This window comes from Mustelus asterias, chromosome 5, assembly GCF_964213995.1.
Source record: "Mustelus asterias chromosome 5, sMusAst1.hap1.1, whole genome shotgun sequence".
NCBI classification, from domain to species: Eukaryota; Metazoa; Chordata; class Chondrichthyes; order Carcharhiniformes; family Triakidae; genus Mustelus; species Mustelus asterias.
The window spans coordinates 95,392,533-95,416,157 of NC_135805.1; the positions used below are offsets into that span (position 1 = coordinate 95,392,533).

General features: G+C 41.1%; 1 protein-coding gene and 1 non-coding gene across 2 annotated transcripts in view; one reads left to right on the forward strand and one right to left on the reverse strand.

Moving 5' to 3' along the window:
• apoba (apolipoprotein Ba) overlaps window positions 1-23,625 on the reverse strand; it is a 73,143-nt gene that overhangs the window by 27,640 nt on the left and 21,878 nt on the right. The window contains exons 15-23 of the mRNA XM_078213057.1: window positions 18,057-18,236; window positions 17,783-17,971; window positions 17,181-17,348; window positions 15,006-15,211; window positions 14,751-14,912; window positions 6,837-6,958; window positions 5,443-5,653; window positions 3,666-3,844; window positions 285-484 (exon numbers count right to left, since the gene is read on the reverse strand). Coding sequence (XP_078069183.1) covers window positions 285-484; window positions 3,666-3,844; window positions 5,443-5,653; window positions 6,837-6,958; window positions 14,751-14,912; window positions 15,006-15,211; window positions 17,181-17,348; window positions 17,783-17,971; window positions 18,057-18,236 — 1,617 coding nt within the window. The remainder of the gene's footprint in view (window positions 1-284; window positions 485-3,665; window positions 3,845-5,442; window positions 5,654-6,836; window positions 6,959-14,750; window positions 14,913-15,005; window positions 15,212-17,180; window positions 17,349-17,782; window positions 17,972-18,056; window positions 18,237-23,625) is intronic.
• On the forward strand, window positions 3,974-4,055 carry trnal-aag (transfer RNA leucine (anticodon AAG)). The gene has a single exon. It is a non-coding gene; the product is annotated as a tRNA-Leu (tRNA).

Sequence of the window (23,625 nt, forward strand, 5' to 3'; positions counted from 1 at the left end):
TGGAGTTTGCACATTCTCCCTGTGTCTGCGTGGGTTTCCTCTGGGTGCTCCGGTTTCCTCCCACAGTCCAAAGATGTGCAGGTTAGGTTGGTTGGCCATGCTAAATTGACCCTAGTGTCAGGGGCTTAGCAGGGTAAATATGTGGGGTTACGGGAATAGGGCCTGGGTGGGATTATGGTCGGTGCAGACTCGATGGGCTGAATGGCTCCTTCTGCACTCTAGGGATTCTATGATTCTACTAAGTAGAGTACCACACACTTCCATGTTAAAATACACCGTCTTACCTCCATTGATTTGGAAACAATGTGCCTTAGTGTCATATCAGTTTGGGGAACTTGTCGATCCAAGAAGTTGTCAAGATAGTTATTCACATTTCTTTGGTATTCAGACATGTCAGGCATTTCCATGTTTCTGATTTTCTCATTAATTGGTTTAAGATCAGATGTTACTTCTGAGCTCCATGCAACTTGAATCTTCTTGTTATCTAGAAGTGTAATAGAGCGGAACAAATTCAAAAAGGTAAGATCCCAGATCTAAACTCAACAAATATTCTCATTTGATGATTTTTAAACTGCTTCATAAATTCATGCAATGTGATCATTCTGAATTTTCACCACACCGGAGAGGCTCACTCCCTACCCCGCTCCCCTCCCCCCCACCCCCACCCCGAACCTAGCATTGTGCATGCGTTTGTTCATGGAGGCAGCTGGCCGATCCAATCAAATCACCAGCTGCCTCTACTGGAGTGCAATTTTGGAAGAACCAGAATGTGGAATCCAGGGTCTGAGGAATAGAATAGGCAGAGGAGGACTGAATTTGATGGATGTGTTTAGATAACCAGGATATCTTTTGGAGAGGTAAAACACCCTTTGGGATAGGTCAGGTGCCCTTTAGGATTGTTAGAAGTGAAGATGATTATATCTTTTTTTCACATACAAACTCATTGGAGCTACTAAGCTGTCAAAGAGCTGTCCAGCTATCATAGAACTGTTAAAGAAATGTCCAGTTTTCCATGAACGGTGCAGATGTCAAGGAATTATCCAGTTGTCAAAGAAGTGTCCAGCTGTCAAGGGATTGTTAAGGAACTGTGCAACTGTCAAAGAAATGTCAATCTGTCAAACTGTGCTGTCCAGCTATGAAGGAACTGTCAAAGAGCCGTCTAGCTGTAAAGGACCCGTTTGCTTGTTAAGGAACTACCTAGCTATCAAGAAAATGCTAAGGAGATATCCAGCTGTCAAAGTTATCCATGAAATGTCAAACCTAAAAACTACTCAGGAAGTGTCAAATCTGTTAAGGAATTGTCCAAGGATACTAGGTGGGTTAGCATGGAGAGAGTAAATACAAAGGCTGATGGGTGAAGGACATGGGTTGGTATGAGTTGACCCTAAGGTTGGACTATTATGGCCGTTCATGCCAGCGGGATTTGCCAACCCCGTTGCAGTGAATGGAGATTTGGTGGGCGCCAAATTCTCTGACCTTGCTGCAGCGAGAGCGTGGCATGAACGGCTGGTAAGATCATGCTCTAAGTTAGCATAGGGGGTATAATGGTAATGGGGTGGGTGGGGGAATGGGTTAGTATAGGTTGGTTTGGATGCGGGATAGAGAATGAATGTGTAGTGGCTGATGGCTAGAGGTGTGCTTTGTTTTAAATATATTTTATAATATTAAGCACAGTGCTGTGCTACAGAGTCATGTCTTGCAGCCTGCCTGCCTCACACTTGGCAGCTTGCATATTCGTTGTGGGATTTCCCACCCCATCTCCTCTTTCAGCCCAACAACCTCTGTACGAAAATCCAACTAAAATCCCCTGACACAGCAAACCTGATCTAGGGGTGAAAATTTGGGTCTAAGTCAGTGGTACTCATACCACTATGGCAGCCTTTTAAAGTAGCAGTCAAATGGGTGTAAAGTAAATGATCCAATCCATTTGTGCTGGCCATTTGAGCCATTTCGTAGCCCAAATCTCATTCACATTCAGCCAGCAAGCTGCAGGTACCCAGCAGGAATCCTGCTTCTTCATAAAGTTTCCAGGACGGTGGATAATTCACCAGCTCTCAGTTTGAGATAGGCAACAGGCTAGGCAAAGTGGGCAAGTGTCCTCAATGAAGTCGCAAAAGGGCCAGCAAGGACATGGAGCGTTTTCAGGGTCCAGGAGAGTTTTTTTCTTCCCCTTTGCACATGTTTCCTGAATCATCTTTGCTTGTCCTTGAGTGATCATTTTAAAGTCTGCAGATTAGGCTGCTCAATTGGGGAGAGTGTGTCTGGCACGCGTTTCACCCATTTTACTTACAAGTTGCAAGTATCCAACAACTGTCATGGGAACTACGAGTTGTATACTTAAGTGTCATCCACTTCTTTCAGGCAGGCGGTCTGTTTTGTCCATTTATAGAACTGAACATTGCATCAGGTGGGCCTTGGGCTTTAATGGACTGGACAATGCGGCACAGTGGCACAATGATTAGCACTGCTGCCTCACAGTGCCAGGGACCCATGTTCAATTCCGGCCTCAGATCACTGTCTTTGTGGAGTTTGCACATTTTCCCTATATCTGTATGGTTTCCTCCGGGTGCTCTGGTTTCCTCCCACAGTCCAAAGATGTGTGGGTTAGGTTAATTAGCCATGCTAAAATTGCCCCTTAGTGTCAGGGGGATAAGCAGAGTAAATACATGGGGTTATGAGGATAGGGCCTGGGTGGAATTGTGGTCGGTGCAGACTCGAAGGGCCAAATGGCCTCCTTTTGCATTGTAGGGATTCTATGATTCTAAAGTGATCATACTCACTTCCCCACCACCACCCCTGATTTTCAACTGCTTTTCTTAGACACAAACTGGATGGCCAGCAGTGAAAAGAATTTTCTCCTGAGTCTGTTATTTTGCCTTGTTCTCTCTTCAGAAAAAGTACACCAGATATCAGCATTGAAAGGACAAATTAGATGACACAATTTGAAAAATTTATACAGTCCTATTTTTATTTTTTTCCTTCCCCTGTCTGGGGGGGGGGGGTGTGGGAGATTCTTTTTTAAAACTCCTGCTGAAAAAAAAGCAGCGAGATTTACTCCAGTTTTTACATGAATTCAACACTTACAATTATTTTGGGAGAATCACACCACCACCCACCCCCCCCCATCTCCACTTTGCAACTGCCCACAACGGAATGATTGAAGCTAGGACCTTACTGTAGGAGGAATTGTAGACACAGCTCAATTTTCGGTTATTTTAGGTTACAGTGCGATACACAATGACCTATTGGCCGTTGGTTAAGATTCTGGTACTCTTAAGTATTCTCCACCAAAGTAACAGATTTAATTACTTATTGACTATACAATCCTAAATACCATTATAATATACGTTTATTAAAGGTGAGAATTTTACATCTTAGTTAACACGATGATCGGAAATTTTTCCCACAGACCATGATCTCAGTTTATTACAACATAGGAAAAAAATCTACATGATAGCTGCCAACATTTTGAGGGAAAATATGTTGGAATTGACAGTGTCGGGTCATAGATTTGTGCTGATGGTTCTTAATCATATTATGAGGACATTCCCATGGAACAAGAGAAAAAGAACCACAATAAAGCCACTATCTGCTTAAATTCCAGAAAGCATATCAGCTTCTTTCATAAAATAATAGATGGAAAATAAACATTATTAGTAACATACCGTGTTTGAAATTAGTTTGGTATGAAGCCTTAAGATGAGAGATCAAAGCTTCTATATTGAATTCAGTAAACCATTCATCAGGTAAGTGCCGAATCTGAGTTGCAACATTTGTATTTACACCTAGTTGAGGAATGGTGAAGATACTCTGCAGCAAGAGGTCTTTCTGTTCATTATCGTACCTTTAAAAAGAAAATTGCACAGGTCAGAATTGATATTTTCATTGCCACTGTATGTGTTTTGCTCCCTTTCTTTCATTTCTTTCTATGTTACATGGGGTTATCTCAATGCTGGTTGATCACACTTTTCGTGGTAGTGTGGCCGAGTGGTTTAAGACGCTGGATTAAGGCTCCAGTCTCTGCAGAGGCCTGGGTTCAAATCCCACTGCTGCCAGAATGGATTTGAATCTAGGGTGGCACAGTGGTTAGCACTGCTGCCTCACAGTGCCAGGGACCTGGTTTGATTCCCAGCTTGGGTCACTGTCTGTGTGGAATTTGCATGTTCTCCCCCTGTCTGTGTGGGTTTTCTCCGGGTGCTCTGGTTTTCTCCCACAGTCCGAAAGGCATGCTGGTTAGGTACATTGGCCATGTTAAATTCTCCCTCAGTTTACCTGAACAGGTGCTGGAGTGTGGCGATCAGGGGATTTTCACAGTAACTTCATTACAGTGTTAATGTAAGCCTACTTGTGACACTAATAAATAAATTTTAAACTTTTCCGTCTTCATTGATGTCAGCTATTATTTTCTAGATAATTGTTTTAGCAATGGATTCTGTTCCTGCCACTAACCTTCCCCATTTACCCAGACTGGGGTTTGGTGCTCATACACCCTGGTTGCTGCAGTGTTATCTGGGTTCTTTTGTGGAAAATAGGTCCTGGAGTGGGACTCCAGCCGCACCTCACTCAGAGACAGGTGCTGTTGTTTGAGCCAAAAGACTAGTGATATACTGATGCATTGTTAATTCTGCATTTTTAAAGATTTCTTTTTTGAATATATGCTTTTATATTCATCAAAGTGTGAGATGGCAGGATTGTAGAATTAAATATTTTTCATCTTTTGCACTGAATGCCAGCATTAAGAACTCTCCAGTTTAATGCAGCAGGGCCTGAATAAAATATGAAGATCTTTTTGCTCCAGACTCAGACTCAAAGTCCCCCTTTGCTGCACACTGTGAATTTCTCTGAACACATACTCACTTGAGGATTTTTAAATCTATTAAGAGCTTGGCTGAGACCTCACAAAAATTATTTCACATAGGATCTTGCAACTGAAAACTAGGGAGGCCTTAAACCACTCCGACTAGACAGAACGGCCAGATTTTTCCCATTCTACTCCAGCCATTTTCTTCCCATGGAAGTTGCTCGCCATTGTCTGCTGGTGAGATCTCCCAGTCCCACTGAAGTCTATGGCATCTTGCATGGCTCGCCTGCTCTGTCGTCAGAAAGGTAAGGGTTGAAAGGTCCAGCCCCATGTCTGAAGTATTATTTTTCCTTTTCCTTAATTGATGTTAAGATTGCTATGCATTTCAAGCATTGTTTTTTTCGTTAAAACTTTACAAATGAAGGAAAATATATGAATCAAATATTATCAACACATTCCTTTCATTGGGTAAGAAAACACAATTGACTTACAGGTTTTCAACCTCTGTGTATTTTGAGAAGCTGTTTTTTCACCATTCTAAGATTGTGATTTGACTTTTTATCCGATAAGGATTATTTGTTCTTTTGGCATTAGTAACACTTCTTTGTTACTTAAAAGTCACTGCATTATATTATACACACCTTGCACGGCCTGTGAGGGTCACCTCGGGCACATTTTTGTTTATGATATCCAATTTAACAACGTATGCGGTATTTTTCAGTGCAGATTTATCTTCAACTCCTAGCTTCATGCCTACTTCCATGTCAAATTTTGGAATCTGGAGATCTCCAGTAAATACTTGCTTATTGACGTTGTACTTAACTTCAGCTGTAGCCTCTATATTTTCAGTGCCTGTTTGGTTGGAATAAATGATCATCATGACACTTCCCTCCATTATCTGTACTTTCATTTTAATGTACGGAGAAACTTTATGAAATACATCCAAATCACTGCCATTGGCTGCTGGTAGGCAAAGCATTGTGCCAAAGGAAAGCCTTTCTAAAATTCCCCAATGAGGAGGTGACTTTATTATTGTTTTCCATTTGAGTGGAATTCATTCTGCAGTCCCTTGCTATGTATGCTGTCACACATTAAAATGAGAGATAGCTTTCTTTATCTTTATCCATAACTAGTAAGAGGCAGTTTAACCCTCCTGAGTAAGTGATCTGCGTGGCTTCTCATTCTTCTCCAAGACAATGAAGGACGTTACCATCACACCACGCTCCCATTGCAGCAAGGTCGCAGAATTTGGCGGCCAGCCAAATCTCCATTCACTGCGGCAGGGTGGGCAAATCCCACTGACGTGAACAGTGGTAAGATTTTGACTCTCGTCATTAATTAATCTCAGCTATCTTAGTCCAGAACTGAGCAGAGTCACTGTGAAAATGTGCGAAACTGTTCCATGGGCATATTTGCCAGTTAGTGACTGTCAGTGAGCTCCACTCCTGAGACACAGCAAGCATCCAGGATTAGAATCAGTTATGACTGGCAGGCAAACATCAGAGTAGTGGGAAAACAGCACTAACCAGAAAAGAGTGCAACTGCTGGTGCCCTGTTAACTTTCTGGAACTTCTTCCCAATTGACCAGTTGGTCACTAATCATGGTAAATTTTAAGGAAGATCTTGGGGGGCCGCTAGGCTAGGACCCAGGCCTGGGCCCCCCATTTGGTCTCTCACACCCATTTATGTTGATATGCCTTTATCATGGCACACAGAATACTCAGTGGAAAGGAGGCAAAATCTACGGAATTCCTAATGTCAGGATTCCATTCTTGACCCTGTCCCTTCAGTGTCAAGGGATATATTTGGGATGGATTTTAGGCTTTGTCCAAAAAAATCACACCAAAATCTCAGCCTGGGCTAACTTATCCAAACCTCAGCCAATTCATTGCTTCCTCTGATGTATCCCCATGGAAATTTTGCTGGGAGAGTTCTAGTAGAGCCGAGGAATGTTTGACATTATAGGATTAATATGTCAGTTAAGGGAATCTTGTAGATCTTTGGCATCCTACAAAAAAAATGTAAATCAACGTACCTTCTGTCTGAAGAGCAAACTTAAGAGAGTGTTCCAATTCCTCTTTAATCTTTTGTGATTGATAAGCTACTGATGCAGCATAGTTTTTTACAGTGCCTGTAGGCTTAAGTTCAACTTCAACCCTAGGATACAAAAATGAATAAGAAATTTGAATGAACCAACAACACAAGACCAACCATAGGGTTTAAGTAATTATGCAAAAGAGAGGTTACATCACAAGGTGTTTCTTAATAACATTTAAACTTAATTCTAATGTTTGGTGAAAATCCAGAATGCTAATTAAATCAATGCATTAAGTGAATACATCTTATTAATACATTTGTAGTAATAAAATTCAAATTATGTATTCAAAAGTTTTAGTAATTATATCATAATATCACAAGAAGGGGCAGTGGCATAGCTGTATTGTCATTGCACTAGGAACATAGGAACAAGGAGCAGAAATAGGCAATTCTGTCCTTCAAGCCTGCTCTGCCATTCAATCAGATCATGGCTGATCTCTTCCTGGTCTCAAATCCACCTTCCTACATGTTCCCCATATATGCCTTTAACCCTTTTTAAAATCAGAAATATATATAACTCCTTCTTGGAACCATTTAATGATTCAGACTCCACTGCACTATGTGGCAGCGAGTTCCACAAATTCACCACCCTCTGCCAGAAGAGGTTCCTCCTCATCTCAGTTTTAAATCTACCGCCTCTCAACCTTTACCTGTGACCTCTTGCCCTAGATTGCACCACAAGGCGAAACATTTTTAAAAAATTCATTTGATTGTCACATGTACTGGGATACAGTGAAAAGTGTTTTTCTTGCATACTATATGGACAAAGCATAGCGTTCATAGAGTACATAGGAGAGAAGGAAAGGAGAGGGTGCAGAATATAGTGTTACAGTCGTAGCTAGGATGTAGAGAAAGATCAACTTAATATAAGGTAGGTCGTTTTAAAAGTCTGATGGCTGCAGGGAAGAAGCTGTTCTTGAGTTGGTTGGTATGTAATCTCAGACTTTCGAATCTTTTTCCCGACGGAAGAAGGTGGAAGAGAATATGTCTGAGGTGCATTGGGTCCTTGATTATGCTGGCTGCTTTTCCAAGGCTATGGGAAGTGTAGACAGAGTCAATGGATAGGAGGCTGGTTTGTGTGATGGTCTATGTTTGGTCTATGTTTACTTTATCAATCCCTTTTAGTATTTTATATACCTCGATCAGATCCCATCTCATCCTACTAAACTCCAGCGAGTATAAGCCCAAACTGTTTAATCTCTCCTCATATGTCAACCCTTTCATCCCCAGAATCAACCTGGTAAGCCTCCTCTGAACTGCTTCCAATGCCACCACGTCCATCTCCAAATAAGGAGACCAAAACTGGACACAATACTCCAGAAGGGGTCTCACCAACACCCTATACAACTGCAACATCACTTCTCTTCTTTTATACTCAAGTCCTTTTGCAATAAGTGCCAACATCCCATTTGCCTTTTATATTATACTGTACTAGCATACCGAATTTTTGCAATTCATGAACAATGGCACCCAGATCCCTTTGCCAGACGCATTTTGAATCTGCTTTCCATTTGGATAATAATTTGCCTTTATATTTTTTCAGCCTAAATGGATAACCTCATACTAATCTACATGAAACTCCATCTGCCAAATTTTGGCCCATTCTCCCAGCCTATTTATATCCATCTGTAAAATCTTTATTCCTCTTCACTGCTGCTTTCCCACCTATTTTAGTATCATTGCTAGCAACCCAGGGTTTGAATCCCTTCACGGCAGATGCTGAAATATAAATTCAATAAAAAATCTATAATTAAAAGTTTAATGAAGACCATGAAAAACCTATCTGGTTCATTAATGTCCTTTCGGGAAGAAACTATGCCACCCTTACCTGGTCTGGACAACATGTGAACCAGTCACTTAAATGGCCTAGCAAGCCACTCAATTCAAAGGCAATTCACAGAATCACAGAATTGTTTCAGCACAGAAGGAGGCTATTTGGCCCATCGTATCTTCACCCAGATCTCCAAAGGACTTGATGTCATTCACCAGCCTTTTTTCATACTCCTGCACATTGTTTCTTTTCAAGTAATAATCTATGGGGCGATTCTCCCAAAAACGTTCAAAGTGCCGAATTCACGTGAAAACTGGAGTAACTCCCCCAAATTTTTAAAGTGGGATTTTCAAAATGAATCTCCCACACTCTGAGCACTTCAGAGTGTCCTAGCGGGATTCACACTGAAAATCTGTGGGTGGGCCCTATTCCCACTGGAGAGGCCGGCAGCATGCTCTGGTCTCTTAGCACCGAGATCGGCGCATGCGTAGTGGCCTTGCACTGCCGGCCTCCCGATCGCTGGCCAGCTCGATCACCGGCCAGCCCCGTGACTCCTTGGAGTATTGCTGGCCTTCCAATCCCTACCACCCCCTTCCCTCCCCGATCACTGGCCTCCCAGACCTCTCTGGGTAAGCCCTGATGTCTCCACACCCTCCCCACCAGACTCGATTTCCATAACCACCCCACCCTGCAGTCCCAAATCCCCAACCCCTGGCAGCACCGAGCACCCCCTTCCCTCCCTCTGCCACCGATCTCTATGCAGAGTGGAAGTGGACGTCCCCACCCTCACCAATCGGCCCCCATGTAGGCCCAATCCCAATAGGTCCAGCCCACACCTATACACTAGCGGGCCCGGAGATTTCAGAAGTTCCTCATCCCTGTATCCATTCCTGCAAGCCTCTTCTGACTCTCTCTAATGTGTTCACATCCTTTCTGTATTTTGGTTTCCAGAACTGTACACAATATTCCAGCTGAAGTCTAACTAACGTGTTGTATACACCCTTATTAATAAAGCTCAGTATACTATATGCTTTGTTAACTGCTCTCTCCACCTGTTCTATCATCTTCAATGATCTAAGGACATATACACCAGAGTTCCCTCTGCTCCTGTACCCCCTTAAGAATTTTACCCCTTATTTTACCTCTCCATGTCCTTTCTCTAGAATGCATCATCTCACACTTCTTCACATTGAATGTCATCTACCACTTATCTGCCCACTCCACCAACTTTCCTATGAAGTTCTATGTTGTCCTCTTCACATTTTACCATACTTCCAAGTTTTGTATCATTCACAAACTTGGAAAGTGTCCCCTGCACACAAAGATCTGGATCATTAATATATATCAGGAAAAGTAAGTGTCTCGATACTGACCCCTGGGGACACCACTACAAATATTCCTCCAGTCTGAAAAATATCCCATGACCATACTCTCTGTTTCCTATTATTCAGTCAATTTTGTATCCATGTTGCTACTGCCTCTTTTATTCCATGAGCTATAACTTTGCTCAAGTCTGTTGTGTGACACGCCTTCTGAATGTCCAAGTACACCAAATCAACAGCATTACTCTCATCAACCCTTTTTGTTAGGGTGGCATGATAGCACAGTGGTTAGCACTGCTGCCTCACAGCACCAGGGACTCGGGTTCGATTGCCAGCTTGGGTCACTGTGTGCGGAGTTTGCACATTCTCCCTGTGTCTGTGTTGGTTTCCTCTGGGTGCTCCAGTTTCCTCCCTCACTCCAAAAGATGTGCTGGTTAGGTGCATTGGCCATGCTAAATTCTCCCTCCGTGTATCTAAATAAGTGCCGAAGTGTGGCAACTAGGGGATTTTCACAGTAACTGCATTGCAGTGTTAATGTAAGCCTACTTGTGACACTAATAAATAAATTTTAAACCTCCTCAAAAAATTCCAGCAAGTTAAACATAATTTGCTTTCTAGAAATCTATTCTGGCTCTTCCTAATCAACCTACATTTTCCTTGTGACTACTAATTTTATCCCAAATAATTGTTTCCAGAAGCTTGCCCACTACTGATATTGAACTGACTGGTCTGTAATTGCTAGGGTTTATCCTTACAACTTTTTTTGAACAAATGGTGTAACATTTACAATTCTCCAGTCCTCTGGCACCTCCCCTGTGTCTAGAGAAGAGTGGAAATGTATGGCCAGTGCCCCAGCAATTTCCATTCTCTCTTCCTTCAATATCCTTGATCCCAGTGCCTTGTCAACTGTAACTACCAGCAGTCTATTCAACACTTGCTCCTTATCAATTTTGAACCCTTCTCGGGGCAGAATTTTCTCGACTGTCACCATGTCCTGCGTAGTGTCTACCTCCTTTGTAAAGACAGATGCAGAGTATTCATTTAATACCTCAGCCATGCTCCATGCATAAATAACATTTTAAGTCACTAATCAGCCCTCCTCCTCCTTTTGCTACCTTTTTATTATTTATATGTTGATAGAAGATTTTGCGATTCTCTTTTAAATTGGCTGCCAGTCTTTTCACAAATTCCTCTTTGCTTCTCTAATGTGCTTTTCCACTTCCCACCTGAACCTTCTGCTTTCCTCTTGGTTCTCAACTGTATTTTCCACTTGACACCTCTCATAAACACACTTTTACTTCCTTATCTTAATTCCTCTCTCCTGTGGGTGGGCTATAAATACTCTAGCCAACAATGTTCACATTGAATGAATTATAAAAAGCAATCATCAATATCTATTGTGCAAGAATGACATGAAAATCACTGTATTTTGCAATGATAGCACCTGCTAGTATGAATGGAAATATATATATATAATCCCACTATAAACTTGTCTAGTCAATTGTATGAACCCTAGGATATTTGAACAAGCTCTTAAAAATACAGGTTGTTCAAAAATTTTAAAGTATCTTAAGATTTAGTAATTAGATTATGGTCTCAGTTTAATTATGTTCTACGGAGGTGGAATGATGTTGCTTAATTACATAGCAATATGTTAATGTTTCCTCTGGTACTTTAACAATGATGGTAACTTACTTAAAATAAATGCATGAATATATTTGCTAAATTATCGGACAGGACACACACACAAATGTGTTTGCATACCGCTATCACACAGCATGACAACCCTCCAAAAATTATCTGTGAATGCACGGCAGGAAAATTAGACAAGAATATTTCAAGTACATTCAATATTAACTTTCAAAAAGAAATTAAGTAAGAGTGGCACCATCTGAATAACTCTTTCAAAGAATAGGTACAAACATGGTGTCCTTCTGCATTATATGATTGTAGTGAAAACCAGGAATGATGCATTAGAGTGCAGTAATGATATGGAATCGGAACAAAATACTTAAAAGCAATAATTTGTGCTTCACAAATCTCCTGGAATTCTTTGACTAAGCAATTAAGTTGGCCAACAGGAGCAATTCAGTCGATATAAGGGCCTTGAAATACCAGGGGTCGTGCTTTAAAGTTTTTGAGAATTGTTTAATTGATTGCTCAAATTGCCCTGAGTTTGTACAAATGACATGGCAAATTTGTTAAAGGTGGTGAAGCAGTACCTTTTACCAATGCTGAAAGATTGAAACTTCATCCAAAATTGCAGCAATGGGATTACTTACTTGTGATGTGGAGATGCCGGCGTTGGACTGGGGTAAACACAGTAAGAAGTTTAACAACACCAGGTTAAAGTCCAACAGGTTTATTTGGTAGCAAAAGCCACACAAGCTTTCGAGGCTCTGAGCCCCTTCTTCAGGAGAAGGGGCTCAGAGCCTCGAAAGCTTGTGTGGCTTTTGCTACCAAATAAACCTGTTGGACTTTAACCTGGTGTTGTTAAACTTCTTACATTACTTACTTGGTCAGGGCATGTGAATCACACTTGCAAAGACACTTCAGTAGCTGCTGAAAAAGTACCAATCCTGAACCATGGGTTGAACTGCTGAAAGTGAAGAATGTTGAAGTGCACCATGGTACTCCAATAGCGCAGAGAAAAGATTTAGCAAGTGTCCAATCAGAAACTTCATTTTTTCAAACTTCCGTTCCCAAAGGATCAGACAAGCTTCTTGGAGCAAGATAATTGATCCTGGAGGGGATGTCATTGGTAAAGTTCCCCTTGTTCTTAGTTGGCATAATCCCCTGAGGTTTTACAGGATGATAGTAATATAGTAGGCCATTCAGCCCTTTCTGTCAGTCCCACAATTCAATTAGTTTGTTTTCAATTAGTTTGTTTTTCACATAATGCAACTCTACCTACCCATTAGTGACCGATATCCTTTGACTCTTACCGAACAAAAATGGTTGAATCTCAATCTAGAAAATTTCAATTCACTCAGCATCCACAGCAACTGCAAGGCAATTCCAGATTTTCACTACCCTTTTAATAAGGCCATAAGATGTTGGAGCTGAAATAGGTCATTCAGCCCATCAAGGCTGCCCCACCATTCAATGAGATCCTGACTGATCTGATATGATAATGATGAACTCCACTTTCCTGCCTTATCCCCATAACCCTTGATTCCCTTACTGATTAAACATCTGATAACCTCAGATTACAATAATCAAAGTTTAAAATACTTCCTGATTCCACTCCAAGCTATTCTCGTTCTAATTTTAAGATTATAGTCCTTTGTTTTGGACTTTCCCATCATACAAAATTGTTCCTATGTTTGCACTCCATGAAAGCCCTCCATATTTTAATATCTTGATTAGATCATCCTTTAACTTACTCAACACAAAGCGATACAAACCAAGTTTATGAAATTAAATCTCATATGCCACAGTATCATTCTGGTGAATATGTGTTCCACACCTCTAAAGCCATTATATCTTTTCTGATACACAATGCATGTGGTCTAACCAAGGCTTTGTACACTTGAAAGATGCTTCCTTACTTTTCTCTTCCAAACAGTTTGAGAAAGTGACCAGCAATCCATTACTTGTTTTGGTTACTTTTCTTTGTACCTGTGCACTAACATATAGATGGAATGTGAAAAACCTCCAAAGGCAGCCATGTGGTTTCGCCAGATATGCATTCATTGATGTAGGGTGACCATGGATGGAAGATTCAGCCACACCTTCACCACCAGAATTTAATTAGGATAATTGCCTCGCATCCTCAATCAGAACAGATAACTTACTTTCTCATCTCCTATTTACTTTATTCATTTAGTGTCTCCTCAAACAACACTTTTGGCTAAAAAACAATCAGTTGAAAACCAAGTACTCTATTGGCCCATTCAACATATGTACATATTTCTTCATGGCTCAGGCATAAAGACAGTGCAGAAATTTGTTGGAACTAATTGGTCACATGATCGTGTTAGAGCACGTGTAAGGAAATTTGATATTGTGAAGAAATAACATTTTCCCCAAAAGTGTGTATTAAGGATACAACAATTCTATAAGACAGATGTTTAGTCTAAGAATGCTTAAGTTAAACTCATTTTTCCATCTTTTTCAGTTGTGATCACCAATTAAGTATCCTTGTTTACTGCACCTAATATGGAAAATACAAGCTTTTTGTAGAACATTACTAGATGACTCCATACTTAATTTCTCTCCAAACAATAGCTTCCTTAAACCTTTGTCTTGATCTCTCCATGCTCAGCTCTAACTAATGCAAGAAGCACAATAATTTGTTAACTCCAAGTTAGAGAACAACTTTCAACTGCCTCTGTTGATTCACTCACTTCCCTTGCCCATTAAGAAAAAGCTTCCCTCAAATTGAGTCCACATCTAAAATTGAAATATCACCCCCTCCCCCTTCTGTCTCTAATTTCTCTTCTCGCTCCAAATTAATTTAATCTAAAAACCTATTTTTTGCTTCCCAAAATTTAGCTGCACTAAATTCCCCACCAGATTACTTCATTCCTTGGGGTTAATGCCAACTGAATACTTCACTGACATTGTTCCCTGCCATTCAGAATCATCATCATCAGTATCCTGCTCTTAGAACGTGGCTTCGCATCATCCCATCTCCAATATGCCCTTCATCCCTGAGGTCTGCAAACCTGTTGACAACTTCAGAATTTGTGCCCACATCTTTACAATTCATATCCATAATCAGTGATGAAAAATGACTCTTGAACAGATTACTGACCTTGATTCTATTGCCATTGGATAACTTGAATCAGAGAATGTGGAACTGCTGCAAATTTCAAGTCCTGTAATCAATGGTTTGCATGATCTCCATTCTTCTCCATCCACCATCATGGATGGAAGCATCTCATTTTTTGTACTATATATCAGAGACTGTTTATTGCTGCAAAAAGGGCAGAAAAAGATCTTGTCATAGATTGGCCATGCTTTTGTTTCCATGAAAATTAAAAGAATGAAGGATTAATTTTACACTAACCTAAAACTTAAGAGTTTGATTGATTCTTTGGGTGCTGGAATGCTGAATTTTATCTGATTATTATTCTTCCTGATCCGGGCTTCAAAACCAGATTCATGATACAAATTGTGATTCATCTGTATTCCATTTCTGACAAAACTGGGTACATTGACTCCCAGTTGGGTCACTAACTCAATTGCAACAACTGGTTTGATCAGACCTTCATTCTGCAATGGAAGAAATATATGTTTTCATTAGCAATTAATTTTCCAAATTTTCAATATTGCTGAAAAGACATGCTGCCGAAGCTTTTAATCTTTTCTGGAGAAAAGGGTGCTGATTGATTGGCCAATGGTTGCTGTGGAGATGTACGGCGAGGAGGAATTTCTTCAGCCAGAGGGTGGTGAATCTGTGGAACTCTTTGCCACATAATGACCTGGCCTCCACAGCCTTAAATGTTTTTAAGACAGAGATAGATAGGTTATTGATTAATAAGGGGATCAGAGGTTATGGGGAAAAGGCAGGAGAATGGGGATGAGAAAAATATCAGCCATGATTGAATGGCAGAGCAGACTCAATAGGCTGAGTTGCCTGATTCTGCTCCTATGTCTTATGGTCTTATGGAGAAATCAATAGGGGATTATATGCTTCCTAAGTTCTTGGGGAATTCAAAAAATGCTTGAACATATTCCTTTTGTTTGCATTGTATGGGCCCCTGTATGTGAATGTATGTTGCTTCTAGCAAGTGAACTAAGCCACATTATGTGCTCAAAAACAAAACAAAATGCTGGAAAATCTCAGCCAGTCTGACAGTACCTGTGGAGAGAGAACAGGGATAATGTTTCAAGTCTGGATGACCCTTCGTCAGAGCTCAACTGATTATCCTAAATTGGTTATGTTTGTAGCTATTTGAGCACTCAGGATTGTTCAACAAATGCTGTCCAATCATGGCATCACACCTAACAGTAGCATTTTGCTTTGGGCTTTGTGCTCGTTCATTGTGATCTGTATTCTGCCTAATTCAAGCAACTGAAGGAGCATGCTGATGGATTCAATTAGCCAATCTATAGGGTGTAGTGCCTTCATACCTGGCCTACCTCACACCGGATGAGGTATGTTTATATTTAATATTAAGATTCATTAAATATGTATTATTTAACAAAAAAAATTGACATTCAATATCAGCAAACAAATTTATGATAATCAGGTAAGCTTGTAATATGGTTTACATTTACATCATTTACATTTGCTAGAAGCAACATACATTCAAACACACAAATTCACCATTGGGAAACAAAAGATATTGAAATATGTTCAAATCTTGCACTGTTTTTGAATTACCCAGTAGCTTGGGAAATTTATATTTCCTGTTACTTTACTCCAAGGCAAGGCCTCAGCCAATCAGCTGATTTGCCTACCAATCAGTGCCCTTTTTATTTGGAGTATAAATTGTAAGCATTTCAAATTTGGTATTCTTGTATTTTTCCTGGTGAGTGTCAGATGAAAAGCTTTGACAACATGTCTCTCATTTCTACAATATTCAAGTTCCACACCATGAGACTATTAATAAGTAAGTTACTTTGTAGGTAGAATTCTTGACGTCATGCTTCTAATGGAGAGCCTCGGCAAATGAATACGCATATCAAAATGTAAAATCAAGAAAGCTGTCCCCAGTATAAACATTTGATGATGATTTTTAATTAGCCAATTTTAACTTTATTCAATTTTGTAATAACTCAATTTGTTTAGATTATATACGTAAATGGAGTTCACAACTGATTAATTTACCTGCTGTATGTAAATACAGGAAAAATGATTGATATCTCTCCCTGCTCTTAAATATTTTTATATGAAAAAAACTAAGGATGGTATTTTCTCCTACCCCCCCCCCCCCCAACCTCACTGACCCCCGCCTCCCAGCAGGGTGTTTTGTGGCAGCCGAAGTAGCCCATTGGCTGGTGATGGGATCTTCCAGTCCTGCCACTGTCAATGGGTTTTCCCATTGTTTGCATCCTTCACTGCCAGGGAGTGTGGGGAGTCACTATTGGCAGGGCCAGAAGATCCCATTGGCGGGAACTGCCGGAAAGTTCCGGCCTGAATATTTGAAATGTCAAGAGATGTGTGAGAAAAGATGTTCTGTGATTTCCTCCATGAAAAATCAAATGCTAATTTTGAGCAAGATGAACTAAATATTACCTTCTTTCCTGTAAGTTTCATCCCTACTTTGGCACCGGGTGCTATTGTTCCAGACATAGACAGCTTGAGAGGAAGACCAGCTCCAGTAGGGAGATTAAATTGGGTGTCCATGAAGATATAGTGAGCAAATACGTCACCATATATACCTTTCTGCAAAGCTGGCACGAGCTACATATGCAAAAAATAATATGTAGTAAAATATAAATCGGATAGTCAAACAGTTTAAAGTCATGAATGTTATGTGGCTAGTTTTAAATAAAGTAAAACGGAAAGAAAATCCTGTGCCTATTAGTATTTCATGACAAGCTTTTCTGCTTTTAACAGCACAGAAAGCGAAGTTAGCACATCATGGAAGTTTCACAGTATTAAGAATCATCCTTTGTATCTTCAACAAAGTGTATCATGTGGAGCAGCCGGTAATGTTTACTGATGACAGTATACATTCAAATTAGCCAACTGCAGCAAAAGGTATATTTTTTTCTCAACCAAATATATATTAGTGTCACAAAGCCAATTAATTTTAAAATTTGGATATTTCCTTTTTGACCAAATGATCATCTTCACATCCTATTCTGTGCCTTGTGTGATTTGATGAAAAGTACCTTTGATGGAAGGCTTCGGAACAGTTGAAATCCGTTTGACATCATTTCTCTCAGCAGGTTCAAATCACTGCCTTTGATATATCCCAGTTCATTTCCAAATATTCTCAAGAAAGCTTCTGCTTCTGGTGTTTGTTCTTCAAATTTCTTCAGCATGTTGTGGAAATTGGCTGTGAGTCTTTTCATTAGGTCCTAGCGAACAGCAAATAAAATATGTGACAGCGCACTCTAAATAGTAAATTCTGGAACAAATCAAGGATAAATCTTAGATACATACTTCTTTCGAATCTTCGCCATTTCTATTGATTCTAAACCAATTGGTCAGCACTTGTGACACCTTGTCTGGAACTTTGCCATTCACCCAGTATAAAGCCCTCATTGCACTGTCGGGAAAAAATCCTTTCGGTCCAAACATTGCTTCCAGAGATGGCTCAAATCCTTTGCCATCCAGACCAAGCTGTTTAAAAAGATAATCGTATTTAATTTGTATGAATTCCTTTAAAATTATACATTAGCATTAATAATTGATAGCTTTAATATAATTAAATTATTTTTATTCGTATTAGTTGTCCATGATCTATTTTTCCATTCTCTGCCCTTCCAACTTGTAATTGTCTATCCTTTTGGGAGGCCTGGTGACACAGTGGTTAGCACTGCTGCCTCACAGCGCCAGGGACCCGGCTTCGATTCCTGGCTTGGGTCAATGTCTATACGGAGCACATTCTCCTCGTGTCTGTGTGGGTTTGCTCCGGTTTCCTCCCACAGTCCGAAAGACGTGCTGGTTAGGTGCATTAGCCATGCTAAATTCTCTCTTAGTGTACCCGAACAGGAGTGGGAGTGTGGCGACTTGAGGACTTCCACAGTAACTTCATTGCAGTGTTAATGTAAGCCTTTTTGTGACACTAATAAATAAACTTTTCCCTTGGAAGACACCCGTACATACATAAGAAGGCTGAGTCTCACACTAAGTCCTGCTCCCCTACCATTGCGGTGCTCGGTGATCGACATTGACTCCGAGAGTCATAGAGAATCACAGTACAAAAGGAGACTGTCAAGCACCTATCTATTCTAATCCCAATTTTCCAGCACTTGGTCTGTAATATTGTATGTGATGACATTTCAAGTGCTCATTTAAATGTTTCTTGAGTGTTATGAAGGTTCCCACCTCTACGACTCTTTCAGGCAGTGAGTTCCAGATTCCCACTACCCTGTGGGTGAAAATGTTTTTCCTCAAATCTCCTCTAATTTTCCTGCCCCTTACATTAAATCTATGCCCCCTGGTTATTAATCCCTCTACTATGGTAAAAAATTCCTTCCGGCCTACCCTGTCAATGTCTCTTCCAATTTTGTGCACCTCCATCGGATCCCCCTAAGCCTTCTTTACTCTAAGGAAAATAACCCTACCCTCTCACTTCATAGCTGAAACACTCCAGCCAAGGCATCATCCTGATGAATTTTCTGTGCATCCTCTTTAGTGCAATCACATCCTTCCTATAGTGTGGTGACCAGAACTGCACATAGTACTCTAGCTGTGGTCGAATGAGAATTTTATTGCAGTCTATCATAACCTCCCTGCTCTTATATTGTATGCCTCGGCTAATAAAGTTGAGTATCCCATATGCCTTCTTATCTACCTTATCTACCTATTCTGCTGCCTTCAGGATGTACAGACATATACCCCAAGGTCCCTCTGGTCTTTTGTACTTCTTAGCATCCTTCTGTTCATTGTGTATTCCCTTACCTTGTTATTGGATTAGACACTGGCTCAATGGAAGAAGCCAGAGAGTGGTTGTGGAGGATTGCTTCTCTGAGTGGAGGCCTGTGACTAGTGGTGTGCCGCAGGGATCGGTGTTGGGTCCATTGTTGTTTGTCATCTATATCAATGATCTGGATGATAATGTGGTAAACTGGATCAGCAAGTTTGCTGATGATACAAAGATTGGAGGTGTAGTGGACAGTGAGGAAGGTTTTCAAAGCTTGCAGAGGGATTTGGACCAACTAGAAAAATGGGCTGAAAAATGGCAAATGGAATTTAACGCAGACAAGTGTGAGATATTGCACATTGGAAGGACAAACCAAAGTAGAACGTACAGGGTAAATGGTAGGACTCTGAAGAGTGCAGTTGAACAGAGGGATCTGGGAATACAGGTACAGAATTCCCTAAAAGTGACGTCACAGGTGGATAGGGTCGTAAAGAGTGCCTTTGGTACATTGGCCTTTATAAATCGGAGTATCGAGTATAAAAGTTGGAGTGTTATGGTAAGGTTATATAAGGCATTGGTGAGGCCGAATTTGGAGTATTGTGTACAGTTTTGGTCACCTAGTTACAGGAAGGATGTAAATAAGGTTGAAAGAGTGCAGAGAAGGTTCACAAGGATGTTGCCGGGACTTGAGAAGCTGAGTTACAGAGAGAGATTGAATAGGTTGGGACTTTATTCCCTGGAGCGTAGAAGATTGAGGGGAGATTTGATAGAGGTGTATAAGATTATGATGGGTATAAATAGAGTGAATGCAAGCAGGCTTTTTCCACTGAGGCTCGGGGAGAAAAGAACCAGAGAGCATGGGTTAAGGATGAAAGGAGAAAAGTTTAGAGGGAATATTAGGGGGGCCTTCTTCACGCAGAGAGTGGTGGGAGTGTGGAATTAGCTGCCGGATAAAGTGGTAAATGCTTTTAACATTTAAGAAAAACTTGGATGGGTTCATGGATGAGAGGGGTGTGGAGGGATATGGTCCAAGTGCAGGTCAGTGGGACTAGGCAAAAAATGGTTCGGCACAGACAAGAAGGGCCAAAAGGCCTGTTTCTGAGCTGTAATTTTCTATGGTTCTATGGTTAGTCCCCCAAAATGCATGAAGCATTTTCAATCCTGATAAAGCAAAACCTCAATTATAAATTTCTCATTTTTGTTTTCAAATCTCTCCATGGTCTCACTCTTACCACATCTCCGCCAACTCTAAACCCTGCAGAATATCTGTACTTATCCAATTCTGGCTTCATGTGCATTCCCAAATTAAATTGTTCAACCAGTGGTTGCCATGCCTTCAGGTGTCTTGGTGCTAAGCATTTGAATCCCTTCCCTTAACCTCTTATAGATTCATAGAATCTCTCCTCCTCCCACCTCTTTTAATCCTTTAAGATGCTCCCCAAAAGCTGCAAATTTGACTAATTTTTGCATCCACCATATAATATTGTCTTACATGGCATAATGTCAGAGTTTGCTTTACAACACACCTGGGATGTTTTATTAAACTGACAGTGCAATATAAATACAAGTTATTAACGTTCAGATGGGCAGTGTGGTGCAGAGGCATGAGGTGCAAAACTCCTGCCAAATGTCAACTCCAAGCAATGTTGAGGATGAGATCAACACTGAATTTAGTGAGTGGTGGGCAAGGGTAGGATGACAAGTTAGGGTCCATGGCAACAAGGAGAGGTTGTGATTAACAGAAAGATGGCCAAAGGCTTCAATGAGAGGCTGGGAGCAACACTCCCGACAAGAGGTGCTCTAAAAACCATTAACCTGCTGGAGTTTGCAACTTTCACTATCATTTCACTGTCAGAATTCCCTAGCCCTGAGAAACCTTGCCAGCAACTATTGTATGTCTATCCGGCTCCCAACTGCATTGTGGGAGCCTGAATTAAATATGTTAATGAAGAGCTCCAGCATTCCAAATCTCACAGGCAACCTGTTGACTTAAAGATCGTGCAAGGTGAGAATGAAGTGAGTTGGGGACACATTGGTTGATTTCTTTTTTTAAATTTTTAGCTATGGTTACACTTTATCCCTAACTGTCCCCAACCCATTGTGAGGTTAAGGGTTAACATTAAAGCTACTATGTTAAACTGGCACCAGCAAGCCTCCGAATATAACAGCAAAAATGTCAATCTTTACATGTGAGTTTAGGCAAGGAATTCTGGTCGGATATTTAATTATCTCAACTGACTTCAGTCTTCTCCACAAGCCACTACAAAGGGGAAGGCCTTAGTTGACAGAGCAGGAAGCTTAACTATTTTTTTCTCACCTTACCTTCATTCTGCTTGCGGTCAGCGAAGGTCAATGTACACTAGACATGAAACATGAGACCTTCTCGCTCTGTTGCTAAGTTACACGTTAGTGTATCGCATTGATCAACTAAGCCATTGGGAAGAGCTATCTTAAATCTTCTAGTTTTCTAAATTTTAAAACTCTTGAATGAGTAGCTGACATCGTGTCTGGAACGAGCTGCCAGAGGCAGTAGTAGAGGCGGGTACAAATGTCTTTTAAAAGCATTACATAAGAACATAAGAAATAGGAGCAGGAGTAGGCCATCTAGCCCCTCAAGCCTGCCCCGCCATTCAATAAGATCATGGCTGATCTGAAGTGGATCAGTTCCACTTACCCGCCTGATCCCTATAACCCCTAATTCCCTTACCGATCAGGAATCCATCTATCCGTGATTTAACATATTCAACGAGGTAGCCTCCACCACTTCAGTGGGCAGAGAATTCCAGAGATTCACCACCCTCTGAGAGAAGAAGTTCCTCCTCAACTCTGTCCTAAACTGACCCCCCTTTATTTTGAGGCTGTGCCCTCTAGTTCTAGTTTCCTTTCTAAGTGGAAAGAATCTCTCCATCTCTACCCTATCCAGCCCCTTCATTATCTTATAGGTCTCCATAAGATCCCCCCTCAGCCTTCTAAATTCCAACGAATACAAACCCAATCTGCTCAGTCTCTCCTCATAATCAACACCCCTCATCTCTGGTATCAACCTGGTGAACCTTCTCTGCACTCCCTCCAAGGCCAATATATCCTTCTGCAAATAAGGGGACCAATACTGCACACAGTATTCCAGCTGCGGCCTCACCAATACCCTGTACAGATGCAGCAAGACATCTCTGCTTTTATATTCTATCCCCCTTGCGATATAGGCCAACATCCCATTTGCCTTCTTGATCACCTGTTGCACCTGCAGACGGGGTTTTGCGTCTCATGCACAAGGACCCCCAGGTCCCTCTGCACAGCAGCATGTTGTAATTTCTTTCTATTTAGATAATGATCCAATTTGCTATTATTTCTTCCAAAGTGAATAAGCTCGCATTTGTTAACATTATACTCCATCTGCCAGATCTTCGCCCACTCACTCAGCCTGTCCAAATCTCTCTGCAGACCTTCCACATGATTCACTTTTCCACTTATCTTTGTGTCGTCTGCACACTTTGTTACCCTACACTCAGTCCCCTCCTCCAGATCGTCTATATAAATGGTAAATAGTTGAGGCCCCAGTACCGATCCCTGCGGCATGCCACTAGTTACCATCTGCCAACCAGAAAAGCACCCATTTATTCTGACTCTCTGCTTCCTGTCAGATAGCCAATCCCCAATCCACGCTAACACCCTACCCCCAACTCCATGTGATCCAATCTTCTTCAGCAACCTTTTGTGAGGCACCTCATCAAACGCCTTTTGGAAATCCAAAAACACCGCATCCACCGGTTCCCCTCCGTCAACCGCACTATTCACATCTTCATAAAAATCCAACAAGTTCGTCAAGCACGACTTCCCCCTCATGAATCCATGCTGCGTCTGCTTAATCGAACCATTCTTATCCAGTCTGCTTAATCGAACCATTCTTATCCAGTCTGCTTAATCGAACCATTCTTATCCATTTAGACAGTTACATAGGTAAGATGGGTATAGAGGGATATGGGCCAAATGTGGGAAATTGGGATTAACTTAGTTTACCAGTGGTAAAAACTGGGTGGCAGTACTGATGGAACCCGCCTGGCACAGTGGTGGTGGCTGCTGGACATAATGGCAGTGGCCACCAGGCACCCCGGTAGTGCCAGTTGGGTGTCGCCAGTGTGCCAG